Genomic DNA, 13,776 nt, shown 5'->3' on the forward strand with positions numbered 1-13,776 from the left:
AACATACAAAAACAATATTTATTTGACTTGTCTAATGAACCTAAATTGTATTAAGGCTTCTCTTTATAAATATATTTACATGAATTTTTATGTACAATACTCTTAACAATTTGTTGTTTATACATTATTGAAGAAAATTCGACGACAGAACTTAATAGAAAAAAATTAACAGGGCCGACAATCTAACAAATATAACAATTATGTACAGACCAGGAATCGATTCTCCTTTTACGGGGCTCTCGCGGCGGCGATGGTGGTTTCGCCCTCGAAACACCGCGCCTCCCCTCTTGCTTCACCCCACTCCGGGGCTGGTAACGGCAGTGAACGTGGGGCTGGTCGCCTAATCACTCCTCCCGGAGTGACGGCCATTCCGCTCGGTTCCGGTTAAGCGTATTGTTTCCATTGATATGACCTGCGGGCTTCTCGAAACCCCTCCGAGATCCCCGCCACGAATCCGACGTCCGTCAATCGCTTTCTGACAAGAATTTTTTCCTTTTCTTTGCCTGTTTCGGTTTCACTATCTCTTCCTCCTGCATCAACATGAAATTTAATTTATATTTTAAAATATACATTAAAAATGAATCCAATCTAAAAAAATATATGTTTACCTCGCTACTCTCCTCTGAACTATCTGTCATATCTCGCGCTAACTGACGTTTGGCAGTGCCAGTCGTCGCGGCTGGTTTAGCAGGTGCAGGTTTCCTACCCCTACCTTGCAGCCTACTTTTTGTTGAACTGCTGATCTCTTCTTCCTCCTCCATCAATGCAAACAACTCACTGAATTGTTTCCTCTGACTATCGTTACTAAATTAAAAAAGTACTTCATGAATTATGAATAAATAATATTTAATTTAGAAGAATGAAAATACCAAAACCATTACTAGTAAATTAATAGTGACTAATATAAAATGAAACAAAGGAAGCTGATAAAAATTACATAAACCATAAAGAAAATATATAATTCAATAAGTCTAAATGATATAATTCATTATACCTATTATTTTGAGCTACGCTTAGCGCCCTTTGCATTGAATCCAAGGTATAAATAGCCATACAATCATGTTTTTCGCATATGATGCGTAGTTTTTCCAAATGTCCCAAAACCTGATCAGCACTAGGCACCGTTGTACTCAACACCTTATTTCCTAGAAATCAAATTTTAAAAAAGAATAAATGAATGTGATTTTTGCATGTGCTAACATGTTATTTGAACCAACCTGCTGTTCTTTTCCGTTTGTTAGGCGATGTAGAAGGATATCTTGTACTCAACAGTGATGATATCAACTCAGCAACCTTGTCAATATACTCGTCACACCAGTACTTAATTACCGTAAAGATAAATAAATCTCCGTTTTCACAAATGTCTCGCGAAAACAAACATTTTATATAGTCAGCGTTTGGTTTCTCCTGTTTCAACATCAACATAACAGCTGTTAAAGCTTCCGGGTGTTGTTCACAATCCAATTCTGTGACCAACGGTAGAACGGTATCAATCGTGAAGTCGTGGGCATTGATTAATTGCCAAAAGAAAAATTGTTCTATAGATTCCCATGTAAGAGTGGCCTTGAGCAAATTGTGCAGATTTTCTGACTTGAACATCACCAAGTGCCCTTGTAAAACCTACGAAAGAACAGCTCATTAAAAACTGTATTAAAAATACGATTTAATACAACAAATACGAGAATGCAATCCATAGAATGCATATTAAAAAAAATACAATTTATTTCAGGCACGATTGACACTAAAATGTGTCAATCCAAGTATTCCATGATAAGAGCAGAAAATATAGCATACATTAAAAATAAGCGACAAAAAAACACTAACCTTGGCAACTAGAGTTTGTAACTGACGAGAATCAACAGCAGAAATTATGACCCTAAGAGCTTGGGCATTATTAACCATTTGTTGTTTAAAATCCCTATACAAATCTGGTATCAACCACATCATTAATTTGGTATCAGATACATGACAAGCATATAAATCATCATACAAACACTGATCGAGTTTCTTTTCAATACCACTGCAAAATTCCTTATACAAAGCTATCTTTAACGCACTGGCCTTAGTGTTGTCATCTTTTTTATTCTCTGTTCTAATTTGTACTTTTAAAAAGTACAAAATAAAATATCCTAACGCAGGCAAATGTGTATACATCTCGGCCAAAAATCGCATTAAAATCGACTTGTTGGCCTGGTCATCTTTAGAATTGGTAAAACTGTAGACAGTTTTTAACAGAGAAAACAAAGGAGTACGAACACTTTCGGTCAGCAAATCTTGGGTCGGAACATCAGGAAAAACATGATCTGCCTTGAGATCATCTCGAATGCAGTTTGAGAAGTTTCGAGCAGCCAAGCACAGCTGGTCTTCATCTGTTTGATTATTGTGTAAGTCTAGGTCTGTTAATTCTGTGATTATTTCTTGGGTCAGATCGCAACGTCGCTTTATATCCGTTTCATCCTGCAATTTGGCTAAGATATCACCGATGGGGCCATCCATAAAACCATCTTCAGCTTTGTCAGATTTCTCCTTTAATCGTACCTAAATTTGAAGTAATAAAAATAGCTTAACAACAATTCTGATTAATTATAATAAAGGATTTTTGATTATAATTGGATTGTCTGTGTTTACTTGTTATTAGTTTAAAATGCTTTAAAATAGTTCTTTAATTATAATTTAAAATAACACATTATTTAACATATTAAAACATAAGTCTTAATAATCATAAAATCTTTTGTGATATATTATAAATATACCCATTTTACCCTATATAGCAATTCTTTAAATATATTTCCGTAGAGAAAATAATCTAAAGAAGATTAGGGAATATAATAAAAAATTACATTTCATATAAAGAAATGATTAAGATAGAGATAAATATGAAAATCACTGATGTATCACCAAATTACACTGTTTTATCGAAAATGAAAGGCAACACAAAGAACTGCTAAACGACAAAGAATTTATCAATAAATAATGGATAATTGAACTTGAATTTTTGATCTTACAACAAACTAAAATAAAATTCCCAAAAAGCACCATTTTACAGAAAAAAAAATCAAAAAGATCATGTAAGGTTATAGGGAAATATTACTCTGGTGAAAGCTTTCAAGATGGTCTTACTAAGAACCTATGACTACTTGACATATTATATAACAATAATCACCTTTGATAATGGAATGTCATCATCATCAGTATCATCCTCTATATTTGATATCTGCAATGCAGGTTCTTCCTCATCATCGCTGAAAGCAGGCTCTGTAGAATCTGCCATATCAAGATTCAACGATATGCTGACCTGTTCTTCCTCAAATTTCGGAGGACATCCAAAGTCCTCCCTTGACGTGGACATCTGCAGATTCGACGGCTCATTGCAAAACTCCTAACACAAAAAACAAACAAATATCAACAAAAACCTCGCAGGATTAGCGACAAAAATGCTAACCTTGAAGGTATCTTTTACCATGTTCCTCAATTCCCTGTCTAGCTTCGAATTATCAAATAAAGGAACCAAACTGGGAAGTACACGTTTATCCAAAATCTGTCTAAGTGAACTGAATATGCCAGCTCGAACCTTATCTGCCAAAGGTGGATAAAAATTCGAGATTATCCTACAGAGGAAGTCCAAGAGGGTAGCAGTAACAGCAGGATGGGATCTCATGGAATGGTGCATAACGAGAATGGCAGGTTCAATGTTCATAATATTATCTTTTTCTATGTCATAGAATAGCCAATCGTAAAAGAGCGCTAATTTAGCATTAGAAACTGCAACATTACTAGTACAGGTAGTTAATAACCACCCTATAACCGCCCAACGTGGAATGATGTCCGAACATAGAAGCTCATTGGTTGGGTGAATAACTCCTACGATAAACCTTCAAAGAAACAGACAAGATATGAGTTCACGTCAAGATATAAGAATGTTTGCCATAACCCACCTGATTATATCACAACGTAAGGATTGAGACTCCGGAGTAGCTAGGTATTGTCGCTGAAACCAATCTTGATAACGTTTATGGTTTCCGAAACGAACCTGCGAGGTCAAGAAAACCAACTTCCGTTCCATTTCTGGTGTAAGACGAGACAGCAAAAATTTGCGCGAAGTCCTGTTCTGCAGAAGTTGAAGTATACCTAAATGACATCAGAAAAATTTCATATTTGTCAAAATCCTTTTCAATTTGGTTTAGTTCATACCAATTAAAGATATGTCAAGAAATAATTAATAGGAGTTTGAAAAAGTTTCCTACAATTGAAATTAAAATCATTTTTCGAAAAACTCAGTGATAAAATATTGATGTTTAATTTTTCACATATAAATTGATTATAGATGAATACATATTCAATACAATATCCACAAATTAAACATGGCCCTCATGTTAAAATAGAATACTTTAAGCAAAATACTGAATTACAACATGATATTTGTAGTCTATGCATTAAAATATTTTTAGTATATTATATTTACAAAAAATTTAGCTAATAATCTTAAGACAACTTGAAAATGTCATAAATGTGAATTTCCTGAAAACTATAACATTCTTTTTTTTTCATTATTATTATTATTATTATATATTCAGATTTTTTTCCAATTAAACTACAACAACTCAATTATCTGATTAATTATCTAATTATAATTGAATAATACTAGCCCAATTATAACTGATTATGGGCAATAAAATATCTAAAATCTAATATTGTTATTGATTGCTAATATATATTATTAACTAACTGTTATGTATTAAATACAACTCGTGCTTTAAATATTATTATCTTTAGAAATTAGACAATTGGGAAAGAAATATAAAAATAATTATATAGAACATAGTATAAATGAAAAAATTATTTAAAAAACCTTCTATCTTCATGTTAGAAATTGCACTGAATTGTTAACTGTTATTTTTAGACACTTTAATGCAAGATAATTTTATTTAAACTGAAATTATATAACTATCATTGGAATGTAATTATAACATGCCTTTTATAAATAAGCGTGCGTAATTATAAAATGTTAATGTTCACAAAATATACACATAACAAGTAAACACTGACTAAATATTGGATAAATGAAGAAAAATATAAAAAATTTATTAGAGTAAATGTTCCCCAATCTAAAAACAATGTATAAGTTACATTACCCATGAAAATATAATTTTTAGTTGTCAAAAAGAGAAATATAAATGATTAGTTAAGTAGTTACTAGATAAACTTAAATTAATATGTATCATAAAGAAAACTAAATCATAAAACAGCTGTCAGACCAATGCATTTTATAGCTTATGTGTCAGCAGCCATTTCATAAAACAGGCTTACAAAATAGAGGTTATATAGTATAAAAGTAATACCTGTAAAATTAGGGCTGAGTGTTTTTGGGGCCAAAAGAATATCCTTCCATAGTTGTTCAAACTCTGGTATTCTGGCTACATTCTGCAACAATCTGACCAAATCCCTACCGATTGTCAAGCACTCATTAAAATGTTCACGCATAATACTGACTAAAAATGTCACTTCTTTCTGTCTCAAATTACTTAGATAAGGCGCGTGATGATCCTCGATTAACCTCAAATAACTATAAACCACAGAAGCGATTAGTATTGGAAACTTTTCCAACCAAATTCGATATTCAATAAAAACATCAAGTAACGATTCCACTAAACTTAAGTTTCTGGGGCTTACATCGCCACCCGCCGCGTGTCGCAACAAATTCCAGCACAAATTGTCCACGCCGATTACATTGTTTTTTATCATCTCCCGAAGTAACCATATTAACTGCTGTTTCACTAAATCCGTAAACCTGAGGTACTTTTCCAACACTAACTGTGATAAATTAGTCATTACGTTTCCAAAACCGTCTCTGGTAAAAAGCGTTAAGTCCCTGTAACTTCTGGATGCATTGTGGGGCTCCGTTAAAATTGACACCAGTAATCCAAAACAAATTTCTTCATAACCTTTATCCTTAAGTAAAGCTTTATTGAGAGCTTCGTGGGCATCCTTGTCACTAAGTTCTCCCCTTACGTTTTGCAGGAATTGATAACTTCTCAGTAGTTTCTGAAGGTAAAAAGATAAATAAGAATTATGATATATTTAAATCGTGCGCCATTCGTCTAATGACAGATGGCAACCCAAACAGTTGACAGGGCGAGATCCACAATGGCGGACGCGGCACCATATCATCTTTAAAAATGCGAATAAAATCCATTTACCTCCTCTGTATCATCTTTATTTTCCACAAGAGTTGTTTGGAAAAGCCTGGGAGCCCCTGTTGGTTTTGGTTCCATGTCGTTGGGCGTATAGAAATGGCTGCTAAGAGACGTTTAAAGTTGTTAGGTACGGGAGGGTACGCATCGTCCCGTCCTTTGGAAAATGTTTGTGAAAATCAAGCGCGCGTTGATATATACGGACGTCGAGTTTACGAAATAAACCGATTGCTCGTTCGGAACTGTCCGATCGTTGCCGTTTTCGATGGTTGAACAACAAAACGGTTAGTTTTTTAAGAAAACCTTTCGAAAACACAGAGGAACGTGCTAAGAAGCGATGGGAATATACTAAACTGATCTTACTAGGCTATTATTCATGTGCACGTTAAATTTCATATGGGTTTAGTAAAACGTGTACACAGTGGCGGCGCGCTAAAATTAAATTAAGTTTTAGATCATTAATTTTTTAGTTATTATTTTAATTTAAAATGTTACTAAAAATATATTAATCTAAAAAATTATTTAATAACATATAATAGAGATAAATTATCTTATGATTCAAATAAAGCTACCTCATTAAATTATTAAAAGAGCGAATATGAACAAAGTGTCTTTATTATCAGAGCTCTACCAATTTTATTTTGTTTTTCTATTAATAACGAAAAAAATATGGATTAAGGATGATCTCAATAAAAAGTGATTAGATTTTATTACATGTTTATTTATCACACATATCACTATTTACATTACTTAGCAGTGGTATAAAGTTATATAAAATGCAGTTTTCAGATTGCATAAAATTAATATACATAATTACTAAAATATATTTACCATACAACAGGTAAAAATACCCTGACTAAACTGATAAGGAAAACAGGGGACTATGCTATGAAACTAAAATATATTCCACATTAGCAAATAAATGTCACTTTTCCCAAATAGAGAATGGATTTAAAAAAATTTCCTACAAAAAGGGAATGTCTTAATACCTCACATCTTAAAGAACCTTAATTTCTATAACTTTCCTTTTTTATATCTAAGTCTGGCTTGAGATTTTGAATATCTTGGAGTCCTTTTAATTTCCCTTTCATCCTCAATGTTGCTAGGTTCATCTTTAACTGAAATAGTTTTGGAAAAAAAAATGGTATATACGATAACCATTTACAATTTAACTTACACAGCTGTGGTGGTGCTTTTAGTAAACCTGCTCTTTGATTTTTAATATAACATCTATATGATTTAGCAATACCATATCCAATCAAAGATATTATTATTGTTACAGCTGCCATTAATATTGGATGCTATAAAGGTTTTGTTATACTTAGATATTCTTAAATAGACAAACAACTTACAGTTGGTTTCAATGTGAATAAGCAATCAGCTATAAAAATTGTTACACCTATAACAATACCAATGCCAGCACCAACCCATGGAACTTTTTTCTCAATCTCTGTCTGCCTTATAAGTTCCTTCCTAGATCGATGTAATAAATCTAATATTGTTGAATCTTCAGGTTTAAGTCTCAAGGCTTCCTTGTAAGATTCATATGCATCACTATAATGACCTGTAGCAAATTCTACTTCTCCTACAAATATGTATAAATGTGTAATTTAAAAAATAAGTAGTTATTTTATACCCTTCCTAAAATATCCTTTAGGCCAGTTAGGATTTATATTAATTGCTTCTTTTGCATCATCAAGTGCAAGATAGTAATGTTTTAATTTCAAAAACGCCAGTGATCTATTACTGTATAATGTGTAATTTTGTTCATCCAATTTAATAGCATGTGTGTAGTGTAGGATAGCTTCTTCAAATTTATTTTCTTTCACAGCTTTATTTCCCAATTCTTTGAGAGTTTCTGATGTTGGCTATAATAATGTAAATAATAATCTCCACTTAATATATTACAATTGGATTTAGTTACTGCTTCATCAGTTCCTTCCATATTTGAAAACAAACCAAGAAATGTTAAATTTAAGTCCCTTGTTCTTCAAGGAGCTAACCTAAATTAAATATGCCAGAATATGTCAAATAAGATGTCAAATTTGTCTTTATAAAGAATGTCTAATTTGATAATACGCTTTTTTCAATTAGCAAACCTATTATAATTCTCAAATGTTTTATATATTTTTTCGTATTTCTATTTTCTGATTACTGTGTAATTATTTATATATTAGATTAATAATGTCCGTTATTTTGCCAAAACAGTCTATTAAATTATCATTACATATTTATTTTTATCTATGCTTACTTATCTATTTACTCTATGGTAGTTGTATTGGTTTCTAAATAAATAAAAATGTATGTTGGGCTATTTTTTAATAAGGTAACCAGACATTTGTATATTTAGTTGCCTAAAAACGTTCTAATCGTGTTAATGTTTATGGGAAAATCAAAAACAAAAATCAAAAGCAATTGTCTATATGCCATGTGTATATTAATTACCATAATAAAAATTATTGCTCTCTTGGCAAATTTTTGAACTATTAAATATTGTAATGAAGAAAGAAATTATTAATCAAACATGCATGTACTTGTAATTATCTTTGTGGGCTCCGAATCACAAATATAGACTACCTATTACACCCCAATTAACACCCTATGAAACTAAATTTTCATTAGCGATAGTGCGATTGTTATTCCGCGTCAGATTACACTAGAGCTCGTCACCCAAGGTGGTCACGCTAGTTAAGAAAGCCAGTCACTTGTTAATTCGATTTCGATTCGATTACATCTTTACGGCGAATATCATTTTTCAATTGGCAGTATATTTTATATTACCTTTGTAGAACAAAGTGATGGAATTTTGGGACATCAGATTGTTTATAGCACATTTGTGAGAAAAAAATTGCAGGTAACACCACAGGCTGTGTAAAACCATAATGTAAAAAGTAAAAGATGAGTTTAAAATGCCGAGGACCATAGGTATTAAAAAAGAAACTAAAATATAACAGACAAACAACATTAGGGTATTTTACAAATTTATTATAAGCCTAAGGAAAATAATAATAATATTGTTATCGCATATTATAATTGTAAATCATCTTTTGTCCTTTATTTAATATTGTTACCATATTATTAGATGTTAAATATGAAACAAGGTCAAATCAACAAGAAAAATATTTTGAAAAACCTTGATCCTTGATGGAAAAATAAATTTTATTTTTTGCTACTTTATAATTATTTAAAAAATAATATTTCTGTAACAACAATAAATCATAATATTTTTGCGTTTGACAGGTTAGTTATGTTAAGATATGTAGAATGTGAAATGCGTGAATGTATGATGTGAAATAATCCTTACATTATTTTATATTTAAAAAAATATTTTGAGTGTGGATTTAAAAGGACCGATCTTATTAATAAACATAATTACTTTTTACTATTTTATCTGCTGCAGCTAACCCTAATTATGTTGTCAATTACAGTTACAAAAAAGGAAACAAATATAAGCTGAACAATTTAAGAATGGACATTGTGTTAAAAAAAATGAAAATTGACTCATTCGTATTGAAAAATGATTGATTAGAGTCTCTTCTCATGTCTCGTTGCTAATGTCTTGATTTCCTTAGTGACAGTCGATATCTAATTCTATGTAAGTAATCTAAAGCATATATACCTACAATATCTCTCAGGACGTTGTTCTGGACAACTTGTATTTAAATTACTTGTATAATACTTGTATAATAGCAATTTATTATGTACTGAAAATTGTGATTTTCTTCCAGTTAACCAATACATTTTCTCATATTTGAACTCCAGTTCTATTCTTATTTTTTTAGAAGACGCTCTTTCCACGGATGTTTTGCAAGATTCAATCAGAGATAGTTAACGTTTTTGCTATATGGAATTAGAGTATTATTTATTGATTATTTATGGATTACACATGAATAGAATATGTACAGATTTACTTTTGTTAATTTCTATTATTCAGGTTGGGTTCAATTATTTATATCGTCATTTGCTTGTAATTCTCGTGTGGCTTTTTCGCTTTTGCTCCCTTAAAACAAAAATCGTGATATTTTCAATTTATGGTAAATCACATGTGTAGAACAGATAAAGAATTGATGCCAATACATTTCCTTGTGGCACATCTAATTTAGCTTCTTTTAGAAGATTTAGAGAGAATTCAGAAATTATTAGAAAGAGAGAAATATTAGAAAAAGAATAGGCTTCCTCCTGTCTGACCTTAAAAATTCTGAGTGTATTATAAGGTTTTAATAGTTCAGTGCCGTTTGCGGTAAAATTTTCTGTAGCTTATGAATAAGACCGTCATGCCATACTTTATCGAAGGCTTGTGGTATATCTAAATATGTAACTGAACATACCTTTTTATATTTTCAATTACAACTATTACTCTATGCACCTGATCAATTATTGAACGCTTGCTAATAAACTCAAACTGGTGTATAAGTATTAGGTTTTTCTCTCTCTATCCCATAGATACTGATATAGTAACTAATGGTCTAAATGTGATGGAAAAGTTATTGATGCTGAGCGCCTAATTTGTTTTAGATACGGCGTTCATTTAACCAATCAGCTTTCATAGAAATTTATTTATTTTAAGGTACTTAAGTTGCATTTTATTGAAGATTAACTTTATGCTTTTTTTAGTTGATTATTTACTTAGCATTTCATTACCTGTGAATAAAATTATACTTTCGTATGTTATCTTATCTATTTTTTCATTCTACCGATCAATATTCTCAACTTTTATCTCGGGATCTCAGGATTATCTAGCAGAAATACCGGTATTAGAAAAAACATCCGGTATCGAATCCCGGTATAAAGTAATTACAATACTAGTCCAAGGACACTACCTTATGGTACACATCACAGATCAATTGAAAAGTCCCCGGCCTACCATAGTAAAACATATTTTTTTACAAAATTTTAGTTTTTTTTATTCAACATAATTTCCTTTAAGAGTGATACACTGATTATAGCGACCTTCCAACTTTTCGATACCATTTTTGTAGTACGATTTGTTCTTTGCTTCATAATAGGAATCAGTTTCGGCGATCACCTCTTCATTCGACGAAAATTTCTTCCCAGCGAGCATTCTTTTGAGATCTGAGAACAGGAAATAGTCACTGGGAGCCAGATCGGCAGATTACGGAGGATGAGGAAGCAATTCGAATCACAATTCATGGATTTTTGCCATCGTTTTCACTGATTTGTGACACGGTGCATTGTCTTGGTGAAGCAGCACTTTCTTTTTCTTCAAATGCGGCCGTTTTTTCGGCGATTTCGTCCTTCAACCGGCCCATTAACGCTATGCAATAGTTGCTGTTGATGGTTCTTCCTTTTTCAAGGTAGTCAATGAAAATTATTCCATGCACATCACAAAATACAGAAGCCATAACCTTGCCAGCCGACTGTTACATTTTCCCACGCTTTGGAGCGGGTTCATCGTGTCCAGTCCACTCGGATGACTGTCGATTGGACTTCGGGTGAAATGATGAAGCCATGATTCATCCATTGTCACATATCAACGCAAAAACTCGGGTTTATTACGCTTGATCATCTTCAAACACCGCTCCGAATCATTAACTCGTCGTTGTTTTTGGTCAAAAGTGAGCTCAGCGCGGCACCCACTTTGCACAGAGCTTTCTCATACCCAAATATTCGTGAATGATATGTACACGTTCAGTTGATATCTTTAGAGTGTCTGTTATTTCATTCAATATCAATTTACGATCATTCAAAATCATTTTGTGGATTTTTTTAATATCCGTCGTTCGTCGGTAACAACCTCTTTTGGGCGTCCACAGCATTCACCATCTTCGGTGCCCATTTCACCACGTCTAAACTTAGCATCATACCAATCCTTGATGATTGATTTTTTTGGGGCAGTATCCGGAAATTCGGCGTCATGCCAAGTTTTTGCTTCAACTGTATTTTTTCTCTTTAAAAAGCAATATTTTATCAACACGTGATATTCCTTTTTATTAATTTTTTTCACAATTACAAAAGTTGCTTCACTCAAAATGCTATAATTCACAAACTAATGATCCGACAAGCTGTCAAATTTATACACATATCTTTTGAGGGTTAGGGCTAAGTAAAAAATATATTGATTTAATTCTAGTAGCCCCATCTATGTGTCAGGCCGGGGACTTTTCAATTGACCTGTTACGCAAGTTACAAACTTATATGTATTTAGACAATATAAATGTAACAAAACAAAGTTTATTTTTTAACAAATGAAATGATTGTTGGCTGTTTCATTATTTTCCTAATGTTTTTCTGTACATTTTTTGCACGGTTATAATAAACCGTCCAGGTCATTATTAAACTTCATACTGCGTTCCAGTGTAGGATCCAGGCCCAAAACCAAATCCTGCAGTTGACGAGCAAATAACCAAATCTAATTTATTTTGTCTAAAATTAAAAACATATTTGATTTTTCAGTTAATTCTTAAGAAGTATCATCTTCATTATTTGATTCACTATTCGTATTCATTGTTATTAGCGGTTAAAACTTCTTCAAGATCTGCTGACTGAAAATCTTCAAAAACCATCTCCATGTATTTGATGCATAACTTGCAAAATGTTATTGACTTCGGCTCCTTTGTGCATTGCTGCGATATCGATAACAACTTCCGGTCTCAGGTTTTTCCAGCATGAATTTATAGTTGGTGGTCTTAAGTCACTCACTGCATTTTAATAATGGTTATGCAATGAGCAATATTAAACTGTTTCCTACTTTCGATAACAGTCAACGAGGGATCCTCTTCCATACAATGTAAAATTCGAGTGGCATTACGCCTTAGATAATGTTTTTTAAATGCTCTTATTATACCATAATCTAATGGTTGCAGATGCGAAGTTGTGTTGGGAAATAAAAATTGTAATATTGGGGTCGATTAAATTTACGGTCTCCACATATCCCAGCGCATTGTCAATAAGCCGATGTACCTTAAATCGTAGTGACTTTGAGACCAAATACTGTTTAACACTAAGTACAAAACAATTAGTAAAGCAGTCTGTAAATAGCGTCATCGTAACTCAAGCATTAGGATTTGATCTCCAAAACAGAGACAGGCAGGAATTAATTATTTGTAAACAAGCATTGACTTCATCATAGAGTCACCTGAGGAGTTACAACAAAATAAATATTTTGAGATTATTGGTCTTTAGCTGTCTTAAACCTGAAAAGCGAAACCGCGTGTAACGGGGAATTACTGTTTCTCGGTTTTATAGCTAGATAATAACAAACATTATATACTTATTTTAAGCGAAAATGACATCGTTGCGGTAGTACATAACTAGTACATATCTTTTTCAAAGAAAAAATCGACGTACGCTGTGGCGAATTATCTAAATTATCTGAAATAAAAAAACAAACTATTGGTTTTCTAATTAGAGTCACGCTTATTGACTAAAACTAATCGACGTTTTGAAAACTATTAAAACGTGGCAATCTGAGAAACGGAACTCACTTCTAGCGGACCAAAGGCTGGATGGCACATCATCTTTCTGGCGGTTCTCTAAAAGCTTCATGGGGAAAGCGCAAAACGTCATCCCCCACGACGGAGAATGCCTCCCGCCAGCTTCAAATATAAACGTTTGATGGGAACGA

The 13,776-nt window shown here is 32.4% G+C and overlaps 2 protein-coding genes across 4 annotated transcripts; both read right to left on the reverse strand.

The window, feature by feature from the left end:
* Window positions 1-4: 4 nt before the first annotated feature.
* On the reverse strand, window positions 5-6,374 carry IntS3 (integrator complex subunit 3). 2 transcript variants are annotated; one of them, XM_076403200.1, is made up of 10 exons: window positions 6,198-6,374; window positions 5,340-6,042; window positions 3,936-4,128; window positions 3,443-3,872; window positions 3,164-3,379; window positions 1,825-2,538; window positions 1,218-1,620; window positions 995-1,145; window positions 609-804; window positions 5-530 (listed from the first exon to the last, which is right to left on the reverse strand). In XM_076403200.1, exons 1-10 carry the CDS (start codon window positions 6,270-6,272, stop codon window positions 465-467), a joined length of 3,147 nt encoding a protein of 1,048 aa, XP_076259315.1. In that variant the 5' UTR covers window positions 6,273-6,374; the 3' UTR covers window positions 5-464. The 2 variants fall into 2 exon arrangements, with proteins under 2 accessions (XP_076259315.1, XP_076259316.1); XM_076403201.1 differs by lacking the exon at window positions 1,825-2,538.
* A 517-nt stretch (window positions 6,375-6,891) lies between these two features.
* LOC143196667 (uncharacterized) lies at window positions 6,892-8,804 on the reverse strand. 2 transcript variants are annotated; one of them, XM_076404549.1, is made up of 6 exons: window positions 8,726-8,804; window positions 8,116-8,194; window positions 7,828-8,059; window positions 7,544-7,776; window positions 7,369-7,492; window positions 6,892-7,309 (listed from the first exon to the last, which is right to left on the reverse strand). In XM_076404549.1, exons 2-6 carry the CDS (start codon window positions 8,134-8,136, stop codon window positions 7,206-7,208), a joined length of 714 nt encoding a protein of 237 aa, XP_076260664.1. In that variant the 5' UTR covers window positions 8,137-8,194; window positions 8,726-8,804; the 3' UTR covers window positions 6,892-7,205. The 2 variants fall into 2 exon arrangements, with proteins under 2 accessions (XP_076260664.1, XP_076260663.1); XM_076404548.1 differs by lacking the exon at window positions 8,726-8,804 and adding an exon at window positions 8,443-8,501.
* Between the last annotated feature and the right edge of the window lie 4,972 nt (window positions 8,805-13,776).

This window comes from Rhynchophorus ferrugineus, unplaced genomic scaffold (assembly GCF_030347505.1).
Source record: "Rhynchophorus ferrugineus isolate W39M unplaced genomic scaffold, kcgeb_rfMv2 rfM4, whole genome shotgun sequence".
NCBI classification, from domain to species: domain Eukaryota; kingdom Metazoa; phylum Arthropoda; class Insecta; order Coleoptera; family Curculionidae; genus Rhynchophorus; species Rhynchophorus ferrugineus.

Bases quoted from the DNA above. Each gene is read 5' to 3' on its own strand.
- IntS3 (XM_076403200.1), bottom strand. From the start codon at position 6,272: ATGGAACCAAAACCAACAGGGGCTCCCAGGCTTTTCCAAACAACTCTT. The intron at 1,146-1,217 runs GTTGGTTCAAAT...TTTGATTTCTAG, and splicing joins CAAACGGAAAAGAACAGCAG to GAAATAAGGTGTTGAGTACA. The intron at 531-608 runs GTAAACATATAT...ATGTTGATGCAG, and splicing joins GTTCAGAGGAGAGTAGCGAG to GAGGAAGAGATAGTGAAACC.
- LOC143196667 (XM_076404549.1), bottom strand. From the start codon at position 8,136: ATGGAAGGAACTGATGAAGCA. The intron at 7,777-7,827 runs GTATAAAATAAC...ACATATTTGTAG, and splicing joins TAAAGGATATTTTAGGAAGG to GAGAAGTAGAATTTGCTACA. The intron at 7,493-7,543 runs GTAAGTTGTTTG...AAACCTTTATAG, and splicing joins TATTCACATTGAAACCAACT to CATCCAATATTAATGGCAGC.